Source organism: Sciurus vulgaris (assembly GCF_902686455.1).
Source record: "Sciurus vulgaris genome assembly, chromosome: 11".
Taxonomy (NCBI): domain Eukaryota; kingdom Metazoa; phylum Chordata; class Mammalia; order Rodentia; family Sciuridae; genus Sciurus; species Sciurus vulgaris.
This window is the reverse complement of record NC_136472.1, coordinates 106857527-106877866: the sequence shown is the minus strand read 5'-3', so window position 1 is coordinate 106877866 and position 20340 is coordinate 106857527. Positions and strand designations below refer to the sequence as shown.

General features: G+C 41.9%; 1 protein-coding gene and 1 long non-coding RNA gene across 3 annotated transcripts in view; one reads left to right on the top strand and one right to left on the bottom strand.

Moving 5' to 3' along the window:
- POU2AF1 (POU class 2 homeobox associating factor 1) overlaps positions 1-20340 on the top strand; it is a 69703-nt gene that overhangs the window by 17730 nt on the left and 31633 nt on the right. Inside the window, exons 1-3 of one of the 2 annotated variants that reach the window (XM_079101652.1) lie at positions 1422-1517; positions 2113-2219; positions 2386-2484. In XM_079101652.1, the coding sequence (XP_078957778.1) occupies positions 2159-2219; positions 2386-2484 (160 nt within the window). In that variant the 5' untranslated portion in view covers positions 1422-1517; positions 2113-2158. Of the gene's footprint in view, positions 1-1421; positions 1518-2112; positions 2220-2385; positions 2485-20340 lie in introns of those variants that run through there. The other variant, XM_079101651.1, reaches the window with a different exon arrangement.
- Positions 17629-20340, bottom strand: part of LOC306638367 — a 71751-nt gene continuing 69039 nt past the window's right edge. The window contains exon 3 of the long non-coding RNA XR_013757482.1: positions 17629-18524. This is a non-coding gene — a long non-coding RNA (uncharacterized lncRNA). The remainder of the gene's footprint in view (positions 18525-20340) is intronic.

Below are 20340 nucleotides of genomic sequence, written 5' to 3'. Positions count from 1 at the left end.
CTTGTTAGACATGCACTGCACGTCCACCTTGTGCTCTGGGGAATTTGATTAAATAGAAGACTGTCCTGGCCCACGTGGAACTTAATAAAAATTGAGTGGGGACATCAACCACAAATAAAGGAAAAGTTAAATAATGTAACACATGCATACACATAAATCACACACAAGAACAGTTACAAGTGGTACATGACTAATTGGCAAATGAAAGATAAGTTCATTCTCGGTTTGCTCCCACACTGACATTTTACTAAATGGATGGAACAAACAGAAGGATAACTAACATAACCACACAGCTAGCTGAGGTGGGGGTGGGGCGGGGATCTCAGATGGGGCAGCTTGGTGTGTCTGGAACCATCTCTACACGTCTTCAGTTTGAATGCAGAAAGACTTGTTTACTGAAATGGATTTGGGGCGGGTGAGCTTTGCCATCCTTTCAGAAGGCTCTGGTAGTATCTTCCTGCAACACACCTATCATGCCTACTCACATCTGTCTCCCCCCCTCCATCAGAACCTACTCCTGGAGGATTCTTCCATTGTTTGCCATTTTGCTCTCTGATATGTGCACTCTGCTAATTGATTTTGGAACAAGTTCCAGCCCGGTCCCTTTCTAAGTATGTGACCATGACAGTAAGCTTCAGTTTTCTCATCTGTAAAGTAGGCACCAAAAGGATATCGGTACTATATGATTGGTAGACAGCTAAATGAGATCCTGAACGTGAAAGCACCTATCTCAGCACTTGGGTGTGTCAAGAGTCTATTTCTGTGTGGAAATTCACCAAAGTCTGTGCTAATGCAGTGCTTCTCACCTTACATGTGCATTCAGATCACCTGAGTGTCTTGTTAAAGATGCAGACTTTGATTCAGTAGAACTGGGTGGGGCTGAAAATCCATATTTCCAGCAAGTTCCCAAATGATGCAGCTACTGCTGGTCTTAGGACTACACTTTGGGTAGCGAGGTGCTAAAGAACTCTGTGATTAGAATCCTGCATTTCCGTGACTTGCTTGGGTGCTGACCCCTGTCTGCATTGGTAGCTTATATTGACTCTTATCGTCTCTTTTTGAAATCTTACCTTGTTCTTTTCCATTATTTCATTCCACCCCTGTTGCACCTTTTTTGTCACCTTGGTCACCTTTCCCCTCTTACTCTACACTTCTGTCTGATCTTTCCTTCTAGAGTGGCATTGCTCACCCTAACTACCCTCTTCAGTGTTTCTGGCTCAGTCCCACAAGCCTCTTTGTCTGAGGTCACTTTTGATTAAAATCTACCATACTTTCCTTTTCCCCTGGATCACCAGGAAGCTTTTAGTTAAGTTTTGTGTTAAGCAGTGTTTTCTCCTGACATTTTCTGACAAAATGAGTCTCTTCCCACTTGTCTCTTCTTTTATGACTTGGTTCTTAAAATTTTATTTTCTGTTTTATTATAGGTACTGACTTTTGCTATCTGAATGATCTTGGGCAGGTCACTCAACCTGTTTGGGAATTCCACTTTTCTTCCCTATGATGTGGGGATAATAAAGGTACCTATCTCAAAGATTGGTAGGAGGATTAAATGAGTGATATCTACAAAGTCTTTAGAACATGGTTTGTGGTAAACCCTAGAAGAATGTTGTTGTTTTTAAAATTTTTTTATAAACTGCTTCCAATTCTTTTGAAATGTAAGGTGGGAATCATCATCATTATCAATCATCATCATCAGTCATCAAAACCATGTCAGCATTGAAGTATACTGAATACAGTATACCATGAAATTTTCATATTGAAACTTCTTTTAGAAAGAAATTAATAACAAGTGAAATCAAATGTAGTGGATGGTAAACTTTAGGGAACATGTCTTGTGTAGTCTAAAAATGTGTTGAAATGAAATAGAATCTATCTTTCCTAACTCTGTGACTTTAAACCATAGCCTCCTGATGGACCATTAATCTCTGCATCACCAATAGACATTGAGCATTATAGTCACAACAGTTCTCTTGAACCTGCTCACTTCTCAGAACAAAGGTCTGTTCTAGCCATTGCTGGCCCAACTAATTTCTTTGTCTTAATGGCTAAATTCAGCTGACCTGATCTGATATCATTTCCTTCTGAGACTTATCACATCTCTGTCTGCTTCAGAAAACCATTCCACTGGATTCTGCCCCAGTTCCTAGAACTTTACTAGATGACCTTCTGGGGTTCTTTGTGTGCCTCCTCCATCTCTTCATTCATTTACCCAGTTAAGTGTACTTTATGTTTATCTTTGTCAAACCCTGATATAAATGATAGGAAATATATAAGTTACCAAAACAAAGTTATGGCTTTTTACCAAGGTGACCCTTTAGTTGGGGGTGATGAGCAATAAGCAAATGAAAATAAACAGTACCATATATTCTGTGTTTTCAGACTGAGGTCCATGGACCAACAGCAATGATGTCACCTGGGAGCTTGTTACAAAGTGCAGAGTGCAGCGCTATGGAAGCAGAATCTGCGTGTTAACAAGATCTGCAGGTGATTCGTATGCACATTACAGTTTGAGATGTGCTGCTTACAGAAAACAGTGTGTTCATGTCATGAAGGTAAAGAAAACAGGTTAAGGGACTAGAGAATGTTGGTGGGGTGTGTTTGCAGGTGCTGTTTGATATAGCATGGTCCATGAGCCTGCTTTGGGAACATAGCATCTGCTCAGTGACCTGAAGAAGGGACAAGTGTAATTCCATTCTCAGCAGAGGAGATGGCAAGTATGAAGACCCCCTAATAAGGAACACACTTGACTTGTGCAAGAGATAGCAAGGGGGTTGGTGTGGCTGGAGCTGAGTGAAGAGGGGGAGAGTAGACAGAGACTGGAGCAGGGAGGATGCTAGATTATGTAGGGCTCAGGCCCTAATGAGAAATTGGGCTTTTACCCTGGCGCGATTGGAAGCCATTGGAAGACTTTGAACAAAGCAGGGGCATAATTAGGCTTGAAGAGCATCACTCTGGCTGTTGTAACTGTGGTAGGACAATGGCAGAAGCTGGGAGACCAGGTAGGAAGTAGTCACATCAATCCAGGGGAGAGATGATGGCAGTTTGGATTAGTGTGGTGGTGGTGGAGGTGCTGAGAAGTAGGTAGAGTGTTGGCATATTTTGAGGATAAAGTCAATAGGGTTTTCTTATGCATTGGGTCAGAGAATGAAAAAAGGAGGAGAGTCAAGGGTGACTGACTCCAAGGGTGACTTCTTGTCTGAGAAACTAAGAACAACTGTTTTTTGCAGGAGGAGCTGATTTAGTAGAGAAACTGGAGGATGTTGTTAAGTGGGAAATGTTTACTAGAAAATCAAGTTGCTTATACAACTTTAGGTTTATGGGAGATGTTTAAGATAGGATGACTTAATGATCCTCTATTTTGACTACCTCATTTCACAGTTGAACACACCGAGTCTGAGTGAGGTGATCAGGCCTTGATTAAGGGCACACAATTAGTTGGTCATAGAGCTTGTTTTTGGTCTTCTGTACTCATTACATGCCATCTCTCCATGCATGATTTCTAGGTCAGTGACTTATTATTATTATTTTTTTAAAATTTTAGTTGTTGATAGACCTTTAATTAATTAATATGTGATGCTGAGAATTGAATCCAGTGCCTCACGCATTCTAGGCAAGCACTCTACCATGGAGTCATAGGCCCAGTCCAAGGTCAGTGAATTATTGAGGTAAATTTGTTTATTTAGGAAATTCCCAAACCTCATGGGGTTGTGGAAATGTTGGAAAGCCTGTCTGATGTTTCCTGTCAAAGACTCAATCCAGGGTTAGGGGGCATATGGGTGGGATCTGACTGGTCATTCTTGAATCTGTAGTCATATATGCCCTCATCAAGGAAAATTTTAGGGGAGAGGGATAGTGACTATTAAGTTCCTTTCTAAGACACTGACAGAGGCTCTGTGCAAATTGTAATTAAGAAAGGATTTCAGAGACTCACTCAGTCATTTTACACATGAGGAAATTGATGCTCAGAGATGAATTCAAGATCCCACTGGGACTCTGGATTCTCAGTGGGAAATTAGGGATTTGGAGTTGGAAGTTCTGTGCTCAACTCTCATCATCTCCATTAGCCCCAAGTGGGAGGAATGAATCTCTTACCTTCCTTATGTTTTCATTTCCCCCAGCTGTGTGACACTGAGTGAGTCACTTATCCCTCCTGTACATTAGCTTTTTCATTTGTAAAGTGGGTTGATCAAATGAGATAACACAGAAAGTGTTCTGTGAAACTGCTTTGGTTCCCACCACAACACGCAGCATTTCTTATTCTAAAACCATCTAAAAGAGGGGAAACAAACAGAATTCAAATCGAATCCTACATTAGGAAGAGGACGCTGATGTGGGAGAGTCCCGTGCCATGTACCTTGCATCCCTTGCCAGCTCTCTTTCCAGCTCCCTCTTCTCCTAAAGGGGTCACTTTTAAACCTTTCTATCCTCTACCACCTCACCTATCCCTCTCAGAAAATATAGTTGGAAAGGTGTGCTAGAATTCCCCATAACCACAAACATTTGCAAAAACACCCGTTTCCATCTTTTCCTCCTGAAACGATGTCATCCCACTTCTTCCCTTGATTACCTCCACTTCAACTTCGCAACTCAGCTCAGAGGCCACCGTGTTCCAGCCCCATCCACCCTCTGTTAGCTGACTGGGTACTCCTCTTCAGTTCTCTCACAGCACCCCATGACTCCTCTATAATAGCATGAATCCCACTGACTTACGTTTTTTTTAATGCCTCCTCATTAGCAGGCAGGGATTCTACTTGTCTCTATATCTACCTGGTACCTGGCAGGTATATTCACAGATGAATGCACACATGATGCTTACTTGGGTGGCCCCGAGGGCAACTTCATTAGCTTCCGTGTTGTCATCTCTCACAGGTCTGAATTTCCTGGTCAGAGAAGAGGCTTCAGGTTTTTCAGTCTCCCCGTACATCTCCCATCCTCAGGCAGAAATGAGTGAGAGCAGAAGTGGTCTGTTTTGACTGCTTTGCCCCAGCTGTGTATCCCATCTCCTGTTTGTCCACCATCTTCTCTTGGATGGTAGAGGTAAGAACACTGAAGTCAAGGATGGCTGCTGGAAGAGGAGGCAGGTTTGCCCTTGCCAATAACTCTAAGAGCGAGTCTAAGCATTCTCACCTGCTGTAGGGACCTTCTGTGATATGCCGCAGCCTCTGCCTGACATCTGTTCCCAGAGTCAATGGGACTCTGAGCAAGTGATGGTCATTGGTGTATCACCAACCTAGAAATGAAAGGAAGTGGTAGAATCTAAGAGAGATTGATGGCAAGACAGGGGATGGCTTCCTGCCTGCTGCTACCCCACTTGATGCTTATCCTCAGGAACTCCCATCTGTTTATAACATGAGCTTGGAGGCTTCAGTCAGGGACAGTTAAGTGTCATATGAGCCTGTCATCAATCTAGGCAAAGTGGCAGCACAGAAGGGTCTTTCAGCATTCTTTCACTGTCCTGCCAGAGCTGCTTCCACAGTCCTGTTCCTCAACTGTCAAAGTCTCCAAGATCCCCTTTGATTTCCTACATTTTACACATTTCCTGCCTTCTTGATTTGCATTAAAAGTCACACATCATGGAGGAATAAAGCACAGCGACTAAGAACTTGCATTCTGGAGATAGTCTGACCCAGGTGCAAATCCCAGTTCTACTAGGGATGGCTGTGCAAGTTACTTACCCTTTCTGAGGATGAATTTATTCAACCAAAGTGTGGCACATATTATCCACTCACGAGGGTTGACCAAGATTGTATTAGAAAAGGCTTTAAGAAGGGCCTCTGAGCCCTCAGCAAACATTTATTATTGTCACTTTATAACTACATCTTTACCCACTTTGTCAGAAACAATCACTCTCCTTGGTGTTACTGCAGAATATTGTAAGCATAATATATAATCATTTAAATAATTTTATGTAATGTGCTATATATAGGCTATACGCTGCATGCACTATATAATATGTATACTATATACTCATGGCACAACTATATATAGTATATATCCTGTATATTATTTGTGGTGTATACTATATATTTAAAGGTCTTTAATAATTTACAATATGTGATAATACTAGTAATAATGATAACTTTTATTAAATACTTACCATGTGTCAGACATTGTTCTATGAGCTATATATGTATTAATTCTGTTGTCCAAATTTTGTAGATGACAAAGTGAGGCACAGAAGAGTTAAAGTAGCTTGCCTAAGGCTATGTAGTAAGAGGAGGAGTAGAATTTGAAAATGAGGTGGGCTGGCTCCCATCTTAGAGCTTGCTGGATATGGACTTTTCCAACCCCCCTGGGCTGGGAGTTTCATGTGCTGTGTGTGTCTAATTCAACCTTGTCACCTCACCAGTGCCTTGCACCAGGTTTGCAGTTTTCTGTGGCATGCCTGAAGGGAGGAGATGCCATCAGCAAAACTTATCAGCTCTTTAGTTGCTAAAAGCCCCCAAATAGAGCATGCCAGCTTTTCACTCTCTGCTTAGGTGCTTGCAGCCTGTTGCCCAGTTCCCAAAGATCTGATTGTCTACTTATTTCTGGTTTGACTAATCAGGCTGTATCTGAGCCCAGCAGCAGACAAACCTTTTTCCCCTAGGGAAAAATGCTTGTAGTGTTCAAGATATACTTCAAAAGGGGAAAAAAGTGCCCCAAAGTTAATAGAATAAGAAAACTAGAGGCTCATTTTGCAGCCCTAGGCATAGTGGCTGAGCAGTGAGAACCAAGACGTCAGCTGATGAAGAGAGAGGATACTCAGGATTCTACTGAGAAAGCAGCTTATTTGGAACAGCAGGGTCCCACTGAGTCACTTACCTTTCCTCCATTCTAGGCAAGCAGAACTGACTGTCACCTGAACATGACTATCATCAAAGACAACTCTGTGTAGTGAAAAGAATATATGATTGATAACAAGTCACTTATTTCTCCTGATCCAAAATTTCCTCTTCTCTAAAGTAAGAACAATAATAAAACGTGTCTCAAAGATTTGGTGGGAGAAATAAAACATCATACATTTGGAAGAGTGGTAAAAATACCTTATATTTACAGAATACTATGATAGCAATAATAGTAAAAGAATAGTAGTAATAATATCTAACCAATAAATAGCACTTGCTATATGCCAGGAACTCTCCTAAGTACTTTATATGCATTTTATCCTCACAACAACCTCATGGGATAAATAATGTTATATTCATTTACAGATGAAAAAACTAAGACACAGAGAGGACATGTGAAATGTCACACAGCTATGAAGTAGCACAGTTGGCCTTCAAACCCAGGTAATCTGGTACTGCTGTGCTGTATCTCCTCCTTATGATGAATGTAAGCACAAATGTTTTATAAAGCATGGTCTCAGTAAATCCTTACTGCTCCCTCAATGGGAAAACTCTAGGGGTTCAGGGAACATTAGTCCATTCCTTTTTTTTTTGGTACTGGACACTGAATCCAGGGGCCTTAACCACTGAGACACATCCCCAGTCTTTTTAAAATATTTTATTTAGAGACAGGGTCTCATTGAGTTGCTTAGTACCTCACTAAGTTACTGGTTTTCAACTCGCAATCCTCCTGCCTCAGCCTTTAGAGGCGTTCGGATTATAGGCGTGTGCTAACATGCCGGGCCAGGCCATTCTTCATACTCCATGAAATCTGCCTCCTGAAGAAGTGTCTTGAGTCTGCTGTGGATCCCAAATCTTTGGAAAGTTTGCTGGAGTTGCAGAAAAATATCAAAAAATCAGCTTTTTTTTTTCTCATTAGAGATTCCAGGTAATCTCTCCATACTCTCTGGGTTCTTGTGGTTCTGACATCTTAATGTCTCAGTAGCTGACACTAATGACATTGGTAGTGACTTAACAAATCAGACCACAGATACTTATTAGGCACCCATATCATGCCCAGCAGTGTGCAGAGGGGTGGGGGATAATGTATAAAAGAAGCAGGATTGTGGTCTCTAGCCACACAGAGTTAGAAATCCAGTTGGAAAGAGCCAACAGGTGAAGTAGTAGAATAACAGGATGATGATCTTAAGTGATAATGATAACATTTGACATTGTTGGCAATGAGACTGTGAGAGATGAATGGAACATGCTGCTGATTGTGCCCCACTCATCTGCTGGGCTTTCCCTCAAAGCTCTCAGTTTTTTTTGAGAGGTTGTACTCAGCATGAATGACCTATCCTTTTTTCCTGGGTAGACAATTCCAAGTAAAAGAATATTCTTTGCCCAGCAGCTCCTGCTGCATTTACCAAGAGGTCTTTGCCCTTTTCATTCCTTCATCAGAGGTGGTAGGGAGGTCATTATGAGGTCTACGACCCCTCAAGTAAGAACTGAGACAATGGGGTGGGCCATTTTGGGCTAGTCATTAAGTCAGAAGATTCCCTGCTCTTCACTCCTTTGGTAGTGTGCTCTTGCTTCTCCAGGTAACTGAAATTGCTTGCTAATAATGATGGATGGTCAGCATACCATCTTAATTTTTTGGATAGGTTTCTTTCTCTTTCAGCTGGGTGATTTTGATCAAGTTGCTTAATCTTTTTGTGTTTTAGTTTTCCCAATCTACAAAGTGTATGTATAAAAATGAATGTGAGGACAATCTGCAATAATTCAGTGCTTGACATGGGGGCTGATACATGATATGTTTTCCTAAAATGACATGTTTCTGTTATTTAGTTCTACTATCAATGTCCTCAAATCACTGTCACTTACATCCTCATAATCACTATCATCATCAATACCATCATCATCATTATTATAATCTACCCAGTACATCCCATGTCTCATTTATTTAGGACATTTTATTGTTTTCCTTAGGACAGTTTTAAATGAGTTGAGGATTAATCAAATACCAGTTTTCCCTGTGTGACAATGGTTTAATTTATCACCACACTCAGGAAATATCTTTATTCAAATTTTCAGGGGGTAGGGGAGTAACTCACAGGAAAGTAATGCTAAAAGTTGTAGATTCTCTGATGGGAGAGAAGGAACATTAGTTATAGCTAAATGGATTTGGATGCTCCTCATATTGCGTCTTCTGCAGCTCTTAGGTCTGTCACTAAGATAAATAGTTTCCTGGAATTCTCTCTATTTTTGTACAATACACTGAGATCATTTCCCATTCCATGTCAATTGTAGCATCGTAGTGAAAACTTTAGTTCTAAATAATGGGAGTGCCTGGAGGAGAGCAACAAAAAAGTTTGAGATTGGGATTCTAAAGCATAAAAAGCACAAGTTAATTACTTTTGGCATCTCAGATAGATTTCTGTGTACACAATCACATTTCATCTTTGTAACCTGCAACTATACTTTGAGCAGTTCTAACATAGAGAAATTTACCCACACTCTGCCCAGAGACATGCTCTAATTTAATCCTAGGAAGATGGATGTAAATGCCACATGAGCAGCCCTGCATCTCTGGAGCCCCCACAGGCCATATCTCTGGAGAGGTATTGATTTGATAATTGAGAGGGGACTCATTTTGAAATTTTTGCTTGGGGGCTTTCATTCAAAGTTTCACTCTGCAAGGAGGTGTTCAGTTCCGTTGAATTTCTTCACCAAGTCAACAAAAATTGCAAAGTGGAAATGAGTGTGTGGTGACATTTCCGATGTGGTATTTCTTTCTTTTCTTTTTTGGTTTGTTTGCCTTTGGCTAAAAACACAGTCAGATCTTTGTGCAAGCATGGATTCTGGAAGGCCGTTAAAGGCCCAGTGGGAAAATCTTAAGGGCATCTTGGGAACATTTAGCACAAACACAGTGGCACAGGCCAACTTGCCTCAAGGCTGGGAGGGCTGAGGGCTTCTCTTCAGTAACCCCACTCTTTCTACAACTAGCCCTGGAAGGATCTGGAGGGTACATCCTTTGGCTGCTGTGTGAGGCTTGATCCATTCATTCATTGAACAAATATTTGTTGAGCCTCTTCTAGTGCCAAACCTATTCTAGGTGTTGAACGTACAGCAGTGAACAAAAAATAGACAACAATCTCACTGACACAGAATTCAATTTTCCTCAGATTGCCTTACTACTCTTATTCTGTCCTTTCCTTTCTGTCCTTTCTGTGTATGTTATAAATGTATCAATGTATCTTCTAAAATTTTATACAAAATATTAAGTTTCTCAGATTTATATGTAATGAAATACAAATATATTCATACATAAATAACATGTGAAAATATGTATTTGTATCTTCCTAGGTTGTTTGTTCCAAGAAGACAGGGATTGGGTTTACCAAATTATCTTTGTAAGAGCCCAAAATAGCATCATTAATTCATGTAATAAGTACTTCTGAGAGCCTACTCTGAGTGAGGTGAGGAAGATACGGTGATGGGTATTCTCATAGAGAGTATACAGTCTCATTTAGTAAATATGAAAACAGAGATAGTTAATGCTTTTTTGTTGATTTTAAATCTGGGTTTAATGATGTACATCTTTTACCTACTCAGTCGTTAAGAGGGAGCCTAGGTCTTCTGTTTCTCACGCCTACTTTTCCAGTAAATTTCTCCATCTGACCTCCCTGGTAACCATTTCCTTCTCTACCCTGTATTCTATCTCAGCTCTTTACAGGGCCTCCCATTCCTTTCTAAAGATCAGTAGTAAGGACCGTATCCAGGTCATTCTTCAGGCACTGACGGACTACGGGAAACACATTTTGTAAATATCTGAATGCCCCAGCCCCATGCTGCTCACATCTACCCTTCTGGGGGCAGAAGGACCTCCCCAGCCCCATGCTGCTCACATCTACCCTTCTGGGGGCAGAAGGACCTCTTCTCCTCCAGGGACTTCCCTGCATCCCACTCCACCAACCTTAGCGGTGGCCTGGAAGTGTCATTCCCCTTTGATCCATGCTCAGGTCCCAGGCTGAAGATGCTATAGTTTGAAAGTGAAAGCTATTGAATTTGGAGTTTGAACAGCTCAGAGACTGCTGTTCTAGGAAAAATGAGAACAATTTCTTTAGAAGTTTGAGCCAGGTTAAAGCCATGAAGGGATTAAGAAAATAAGAGGCAGTAAGGTTCAAACCTTGTATTTGGGAGAAGTAACTGGACCCTTCCCCCTGCCATCTACTTCAACTGGGGTTAAAAAGCAGAGGGGAATACATCTGGCTGAATTTGCCCTGCTAATGAGATTTGTCATTTCTCCTGGTGACAAGAGTGAAACTTAAAGTCCTACTTAACTCATATGTACAAGATGAGTCCAATAATCAAATTCAGATGGCAGTGCTTTCCAGAACCTTCCTAGATGATGAGGAGCATGAAGTCAGGGAAAGGCTTTCCACATGGCCAGAGTCTAAGTGGTATCTAAGGGTTCAGTCAAAACATCTGACCTGCTGGATTTTTCACATTGCCCATTTTGACAGTCTTGCTGTCTGTTTATAAGAAGCACAACCAAAGTAGTAGGAGCTTCCATGATGTGGCAATTGAACTTCAAGGGCACCTCCTGAAAAGGGCTTCCACAGACTGCGCAACCCACTTGGTGAAGTGGGCAGTGATGGTGTTCAGCTGCCCCACTTCTCTGTGTGCACCTCATCTACACAGACCTTTTACTCCACGACCTTCAGTACTCACTCCCTTCCCCTCCGTTAACACTTCTCAGGAAAGCTCAGGAACTCACTCATACTAGCATAGAAATCAGGGATTCTACTTGAAGGTGTTAGAACTTTATAGGAACTATTGCCTTTAAATAGAGACAAAGATTTATATGTGGTTCTCAATCTTGGCCATGTATCATTATTGCTTGTGATACATTTATAAAATGCATAATCCTGGGCCCCACTCATGTTTAAACTCTGGAATGAGGACTAGCAATCTGCAATTTATTAAATCTTCCATGTGGTTCTGAGGCTTGCTGCCGATGAAGTTTGAGAACCACTCCTTTAAGCTCAAGGACCAAGGAGAAGATGGGACATTTTGGTCAAGAACTAGGTAAAATGGATGGACCACAGAGGTACCCTCTGCAACCCTGTTCCTCGTGAGGTCAGCTAGTTGGTGTACACATAAAGCCATCTATGGTTGCTCGTGCATCTATTGAAGCTATCAGCAGTGTTAGGATCTTTTCTTCCCGAAGGAAGGACAGGCGGGATTTACCTAACATGTCAACAATGTACTGGGGACTTATTTGAGGTGGTTATGTCAGTGGTCATGACTATCCCCTTCCCTCTTCTGGTGCCCCACAAGCCACAAACCACAAGTGAAGGTGCTGGACAGGCACGGTAGAAAAGGTTGAGGTAAGGGAAGTAAATTGTTTTATTTGCTGAGCTGAACAGTTAAAGGCTATGGAAATCTTTTGAACAGCATTTCTTTAATTAAAAATTTTATCTTAAAAATGATAATCCCAAAGCACTCACTTGGTATATAATGTCTTTATGGCCTGAAAACATTATAAATAGGAAGATTTCCTGAACATTTGGCTAAAACGTGGTGACATTTCAATTCTATTCAACTAGCACTATTATTTGCAAGATGAATGAGAGACACTATTTGTAACCACAGGTTCTAGGAGGGAAGACAAACTAGTGAGAAGATCACTAATGAAGAGGGGTGAGCATCTAACTATTGGCTGGCTCTTCTAGGGCTCAGGTAAGTCCTTTACAAGGGGACGTTTAATTTGAAAACTGATGGTTGAACAGGAATCAGTCAGATGAAGGGATGTAGAGGAGGAAAGGAGAAGGTGGGGAGACGAACTTTCTAGGTCAGGGAAGAGTATGTGTGAAGGCTTGGGGAAGAGAGAGTCGGAGGTAGAAGTTTTAAGAACTGTGATCTGAATATGCTGTGTCCTAGAAAGCATGGTGGAAAGTGACAGGAGATGAGGTTAGAACGCAGCAGACCTACTCCTCGGAGGACCTGGGAAGTTAGATGAAGGATTTGGGTGAGGGCCTAAGGGAAGTTGGAAGCCATTGAGGGGGTCAAAGCAGTGGAAGAAGATAACAGATTTGCATGAGAAATAGATCTCTTGGCTGCGTTTTGGAGGTGGATTCGGGGAGGAGGAATGGTAGGTATTGAGAGACAAGAGATGTCTGTCATGCAGATTCAATTTATGAATGGTTGCCCAGGGAAAATATGAAATGAACTACAAAAGTAGGAGATTAAGATGCATATTTAATCATATGTTATTTTTCAGCCCTAGTTTTGTTTCTTTGGCTGAGATAGATCTGTGACAGCTGTGGAGACCTAGCCAGGGGCTAGAACTCAATTAGTCAGAACTAATTGAACCCCAGTTGTGGGCCAGTCACAATATAAAACATGGTGCTGGACACCATGGGGGCATTCCAGGAAGGCTTGGTTCTTGCCCCCATGATACCAACGCTGAGTAAATGAGAATACTTAAATGTTCATTGAAGATTCAGGCAATTTGCAATCAGTTATCAAAAAGTAATGATGGAATCACAAACCCTTTAAAAGGAGGATTCTAAATTATTTTGTGCAAGATGTGGTTTGAGTACGGTTTTGGAGCCTGCTGAGAAGTGAGCAGACCAACATTGCAGGCTGGAGCAGTATGGGCCATGGGCACTGTGGTTGCCGTCACCTTTGTGATTTCAATTTGCCTTGATTTTCAGGGGAAGTCAACTGAACCTCACACACATGGAAAAGCACATTAGCTTTTGGCAAAGAATGAGAGAGTAGTGAATGTTCCCATCTTAAAGAGTGGTCACTTCTCTGCTGTCACTTCTCTTAAAGAGTGGTCACTTCTCTTCATCTGGAATTACGGTGGAATAGGGGCATATGGGAGGAATTGGAAGAGGCCTGAAAAGGCAGGGGCACTGAGGCACTGCCATGGGGAGTGTAGTGGGCCGTAGATAACTCTGGCTGATCACCCCACAGTCAGGGTGCTCTGGTTTTCAGAACATTACCAAGTCCCAAGGCAGTTTAGAAGTTACATATAATATCAGGAGGCTATTCTAAAAGTTCCATTCTCAAAATCCCCCTATCTTTTTCTCTTAGCATAGAGACAATGAGCTCTTATGCAAGAGGTAACTACTCTGAAGCTTATATTTGGTTCTGAATTACCTTCAAGTCTCAGGTTCAAGTTGTTAGTTGGTGGCTACCTGCTATATCCTGGGTGGGGACTGAGGAGGAGGTTAAAGGGTACAGGGATTGAAGTTGTCCTATAATAGCAGCATCAGGTCCGGGTCAGGCCCAAGAGAAAACAGGCATGTCTCTGGCATGGCTTCTGGGACATACCTGTAATGGCCAGTTGACCAAGCAGGGGGACTAGGTGAGGAGGTCAAGGTGATGCAGAGAACCTTCTCAGTGTCAACCTGGAAGATGTTAATCTTCAGAGTGAATTCAAAGAGGTATGGCATAGGGCAGAGCCTCTCCAGCCTCGTGTGTTGTTTGGAGATGCTTGTGGGGCTGTCCCTATTGATGTCCAGGGAAGCCAATGGAGTGGACAGACCTCACAGACAGACTAGGGATATCACTTACTCCCTTTATACTTGGACCTCTTCTATATCTTTTATATTTTGATAATTTACTATTCATTGTTTTGTGAAAAAAGAGATTCTGAGGATAGAAATCAGTTGAAAATCTTTCTTGTTCTAATGGCCTATTCCCAACAGGCTTTTTTGTCCAGGTTTGAAAGTAGGTCCTTAAAATAGAGGAGGTCCCCATGCAGTGGCATCCACAGGCATGGAGCACTGAGTCCCAATGCATGCTCAGCATGTACAGATCAGGCAAGACTCTGCTGGGGGATCTGCGGGGGCAGGGATGGAGAGCAAGAGCCAGAGAGCTGCCAGCAGGAAGAACAATGGGATAGTGTGAGTGCTGCCTGAGGGGCCTGAGGAGATGACAGTCCACCACTGCTGCGGAGGTGTGTTTGTCCAGGCAGGAAGCCACCTGGGACCCTAAGCCAGTCTCCCCTGGCATATCTTCTGACCACACCTTCAGCAGAGCCCCTGGGCACCTTGTGGAGGCAGGAGCTGTTGTTGGATGCCCAAGCCCAGCCCACTTGGCCTTGTCAGTTTCTTCCTTATTTTCTGGTTGTGGTTGAGGACTAGCCTCTCTGCTCCAGGGAATATTCTCCATGGATGTTTAGGCCACTCAGGCTTGTCCTTAGTCACCTCAAGGACTCACTATCCAGGAACTAGATTCTCAGAGCTAGAGGCACTAAGTCCTCATGAACTGACTATGAAGGAAATGGACTGATGGTTAGAACACCCACCAGTGTTCCCATTGACTCTCCATCTATGTATGTGGAATGAGTGATTCCGTGAACGTGCCAGGGCTCTTCCACTGTGTTAAAATGTTGGTCCGACAGTGGTGACCCATGCCTCAGTGGGTGGGTGTAATTTTGTCATTGGGTGACACTGTTTCTGGTGTCAGTCATTTGAGGACAAGGTATGCCTCTTAGATCAGGCATGGCTGGGTGCAAATGTCCAGAGATGATGTCGGGGTAGGCCCATGTGAAGATAAACAGTAGAAATGAGGATGCAGTGGAGGCAGGCCAGATAGCTGGCATTACTTTTAATGCTGGGTATGGAAAAGGCAGGACCCATAGCCCACAGGAACGAACTAGAGACTTTGTCACCTTAACTTCTCCCGCATGCTATGCATTCTCTGGGCTCTTTCTTAGTATAGGCTCTCTGGTTCTGTATTTGGTAATCTAATGTCCAACACTGACTGGCATCTACTACTGCTAGGCTTCATGGTAGGTCTTTTCATGAAGCATTTCATTAGGTCCTCATAACAGCCTGCTAAGGAAGTTTGTCTCTTTTATAGGTGGGGAAATTGAGACAGAGTGCTAAGTGCTTTGTTCAAGGTTCAGTTTTAAGTGCTAAAGCTGGGATATGAACCCAGATCTATTTAATTCCAGAAATCAAATTCCTAACTACCTTTTTATTATGGCGTCTTGTAGACAGTACTAGCCTGTCTCTACTGTACTATTATCAAGAAGAGAGGTCAAGTTCAAGTTTGGATGAAGTGTTACTGAGGGTAGTGGAGCTCCCAGAGTTGCCACATGAGGAGGAACCTGAGAACAGGTGGTGTCCCTTAGTCAGTCCTCCTTCCCTCCTAGTGCATCTCCCTGTCCTGTCCTTGCCAGACCCTGCCAGACCTTGGGTGTTGGCTTTGCTCTAGTATGCACAAGACTTCATTCATGGTTTCTCTCAGCAACTTCTTCCTAGCTGGCCCCAAAGCTGGGAATGGCTAATGAGATTCCCTTAGAAACCTGATGGTATACCCTACATTTAGGATTAAAATAGAAAACCTAAAATATAGTAATCCTTCAGTTTCCACAGGGAATTGGTTCTAGGCACCCCCCCCCCCCTTATCAAAATCCATAGGTACTTGGGTCCTTTACATTAAATGGTGTAGTGTTTGCAAATAACCTACGCACATCCTCCTGGATATTTTAAACCATTTCTAGGTTACTTATAATTCCGAATGAAAAGTAAATACTATATAAGTGGTTGTTATACTATATCATTTATGGTATAATTACAAGAAAAAAGTCTACATGTTTGGTACAGGCATTTTTTTTTTTGCAAATATTTTCAATCTGTGATTGGTTGAATCCACAGATGTGGAACAAATGGATACAGAGTGCTGGCTGTGTGCAGTTCTCTGAGTGGCTTGCATCCCAGGAACCATACTTGCTCACTGCCAGCTTTTGGCATGTACTTCTCAAATGTCCACAGGCACCATGCTCCACTGTCACTGCTGCTGCCTGAGGGTATAGGAGGTCCGGACAGGAGCAGATGTTCCAATGACTACTATTTGTTCTGATCTATCTAATCAGCTTGAGGTGACATCACAGCCTCTGACAGATGGGAGCATATGGTTGTCTAGATTAGATTATACGATTCACTGGAATTTATAAATTGTCATTTAGTAACCAAGTTCCTTGTCCGCAAGTAATAACAGAAAAGTACTGGGATCACGGTGGATGTGAAGGAGGCATGGAGAGGGGGTGGGGAATATCCAGATAGCATCAGCCCATTGTGTTATCTCTCCCAGTAATATTTGTCCTTGTCGTTGGTATGAATATTTATGAATCTAGGTGACTGTACGGTATAATCTATCACCACTCTGTTGCATATTCTCATACCTCTCTGCTGCAGGATTGCCTTTGGGGCCCAGGTTCAAGGTTCCATGAGATTGTAATAAGAATAACTATCCCTTTATATGCTCTATTTGTCAGGCACTTTTGCACTGTTTTACACACATTATGTGACCTAATCCTTTCTAAAATTTGTAATATTTATGCCCAATTGAGATAAGATTGGGCAGGGGGCAGGATCAAGTCCAGGGATTTTGCTCACAGGTCTCAACTACCAAATGTGGCTACCATTGTTCAGTCTGGAATGGCTGTTCTCCCCCAAACTCACAGCCAAGCAACAAGAGATGAAAGAGACCTACTTTCTGAAAAAGAAAACAAGGTGTTATAAAGGGGGATCTGAAAAAGGCAGTAGTTCTCCAGGACCAGTAGTCTCCATATTACCCTGGAACTTGTTAGAAAGGCAAACTGTCTGGCCCCATCCCAAGTCAAAGTTTGACTGGAGTTCTGGGTGTGATGATTCTGACACATGATCAAGTTAGGAAGTCACTGGAAAAGGGAATCAAGTGGGTAGTCCATTCTTAGTCCATTCCTGCCCTTGCCCTGCCAGGTGAACATGGTCAGATAATTTTCTCTCTTTGATCCTGGTTTCCTCATCATAAAAATAAAGGGCTCACTCCAGAGTCATTCACTTTCCAACGTTTATTGAGTGTCCACTATGTGACAGATTCTGAAAGTGTGAAGATGCTGTGTCTTCAGAATGGAACACAATGAAAGTCAGGTGGCTTGGGATAATTGTGTTACTACTCTAGGTTCAGCTCTAGTTAATTCTGTGTGTGTGTGTGTGTGTGTGTGTGTGTGTGTTTAGTTCTTGCTGGAACAACTGTTAGAAAAATTCCGTTTCTAACTCTCCTTTCTCCTGATTCCTATATATTTCCACACTGTTGCCAAAGCCATTTTTAAAAGAAGTGTGACTCTGATTCTCTTGCTCCTCAGTTAAAAACCCAATGCCTCCCTATTTTCTATGCTTCACAAATGGAACATAACAAAGGACCAAGTTGCTTGTGGTGCTCAGAAATGTGAGAGGCCTCAAACATAATTCTGCTTAGGACATAGGACATATAGGCTGGTTGGATGGGGAAGAGGAGAGAGTGCTGGCCAACAGAAGTTCTAGGCTCTATGGAACCTGAATTCTGTGGCTGCAAGAAAAAAAAAAAAAAAGAGGGTAGAATTCTTGAGCAACCTTTGATGAAATCTCTGCTCTTCTTTGGGATTCCTGTGACATTTCATCTAGATAAACCTGGTTACATTTCCTGTGTATATTTCAAAAACCTATAAAAAATTTGAAGCAATGAAAAATGGGTGTGTTGGCTCAAGACTCAAGACTCGGTCTCATGGATTTGAGGCTATTGTGGGAACTGGAGCCATTGTATTCATCAATCAACATCCTTTATAGGGTCCCTGGGGATTGGTGACTGCTGTAATCTATCTGGCTAATGGCTTTCCAATTTCAGGTGCAGCCTCTGATGTCACAGCTGTGTAAACAGCTGTCTCACCACCTGAAAAAGAGTAAAGGATCGTGATCAATGAATCAATGAGACTCTACTGAGCACATACTCATATTTTCAGGAACCCCATATTTCTTGCACCAGAAGAGGCAGTGCTTAAAGTTTCTATAATGTAGCTTGGCATCAATTTCTAAATTAAGCAATCCAAATTCAAGCTGAGATGGGTCTGGGACTACTTAGCAGTATGTTTGGAACTTTGTTTTGCAGGGCATTGACCTGTGAAAGCCACATTACTGGTGCAAACGGGCTGCCTTGTTTGAGGAAGATAAGTTGTCTGAGATTCATTCTGGGTTGTCCAAGTGAACTTGGAAGACTTTGGGGAAAGAGAGCAAGGATGTACAGAATTTTAAAGCTTTTAGCTTCTGGGCTCAGCATCTCTAGTCAAACCCTCTAGAGGTATCAGTGGCAGAACAGAAAGCTCACCAGAGCCAGGGTTTCCACTTCCTGTGATCAGACCAAATTTGGGCCTCCCTGAGCTCAGTTTCTGTTTGTCATTGTGAGGGCAGCTGCTGGCTGGCATCCAAATGATACTTGTTAAATTTGTTGAATGTGGAATATCTGGGTTTAATGCCATCATAGGTTTTTATCTATATACCTCAACTGGGTTTTTAAAAATATATATTTTAAAGTTGTATTATAGTATAATTTCATGAATTACATTCTAGTATTCATTCTTTTTCTGGTTGAACATGCAGTGGTTTGATTCAATTAAGAGTATGCTTATTTGAAACTGACTTTCAGTCTTTGTGGGGACTGGTTTATTTCTGGTTCATCTGTATTCCAGTCTTGTGGTAGGGAAGCTTAAAAATCTTGGGGTATTTTTCAGGACTCCTACTGGTAGCCCTAAATTCCAATGTTGGATCTTCAAACTTATGAGACTGATTGAAAATCTGCCAAATTAAACTTGGTTTTTAGAAATGTTTTTCCGAGTGTGCCCAAGATCTTTATTTTGAGAGGCACTATCTGGTCTACTGCTTTCCTTGTCTGGTAGGAAGATAGTCTCTCCTCCACCACCACTAGAATGTAAATTCTATGAAGTCAGGAACCTTATATTTTTTTGTTCACTGCTGTATCCTCAGTGCTAAACACAGACTGGATGACAGTAGAATGACATTTAACAAATGTCATTTGCTGAATGAATAAATGGGTGAATGAATAATTGACTCTCTGGGACTTTGCTCTCTTGTGGTGATTGAAAGCTGGAATCAGATTGCCCCAGGTTAGATCTCTGACTCTTCTCTTTATCAACTGTGTGTTTTAGCCAAGTTTTTAAATCTCTTTCTGTCTGTTTCCTCATGTGTAAAATGAGACTAATACTTCAAAGCATTGTTATGAGGATTAAGTGAACTAATACGTACGAAGTATCTAAAACAGGTCCTGGTATATGGTAAGTGCTCATAACCTTTTGCTATATTGATTTTGGGAGCTGCAAGACACACGTGGAGCTTCTGAAGTTATTTTACCTCCATCTCCATCCTACACCTCTATTCCCCCTTGCATGGTGTGACTATGTCTTTTTGAAGAAAATGTAACTAAGTGGGTTTTATTTATTTTTATAGAAAAGAGTTTTTATGCCAACCAATTTATACAATTTATATTTGTGTGCCTGTAAAATTTTTATCCCATAGTGGTACATATTGGGCTCAAGTCAAAAGCTTTTGTATTCATTATTAATAAAAATTATTATAACAATAAGAATAATAGTAGCAATAAGAATTTATAAGTCTTTCCTATGAGGTGGACATTGTGTGCCTTGGTGGTCAAGGACTCATGTGGACCAGGGGATCATGGACATCCAGGTATTGAC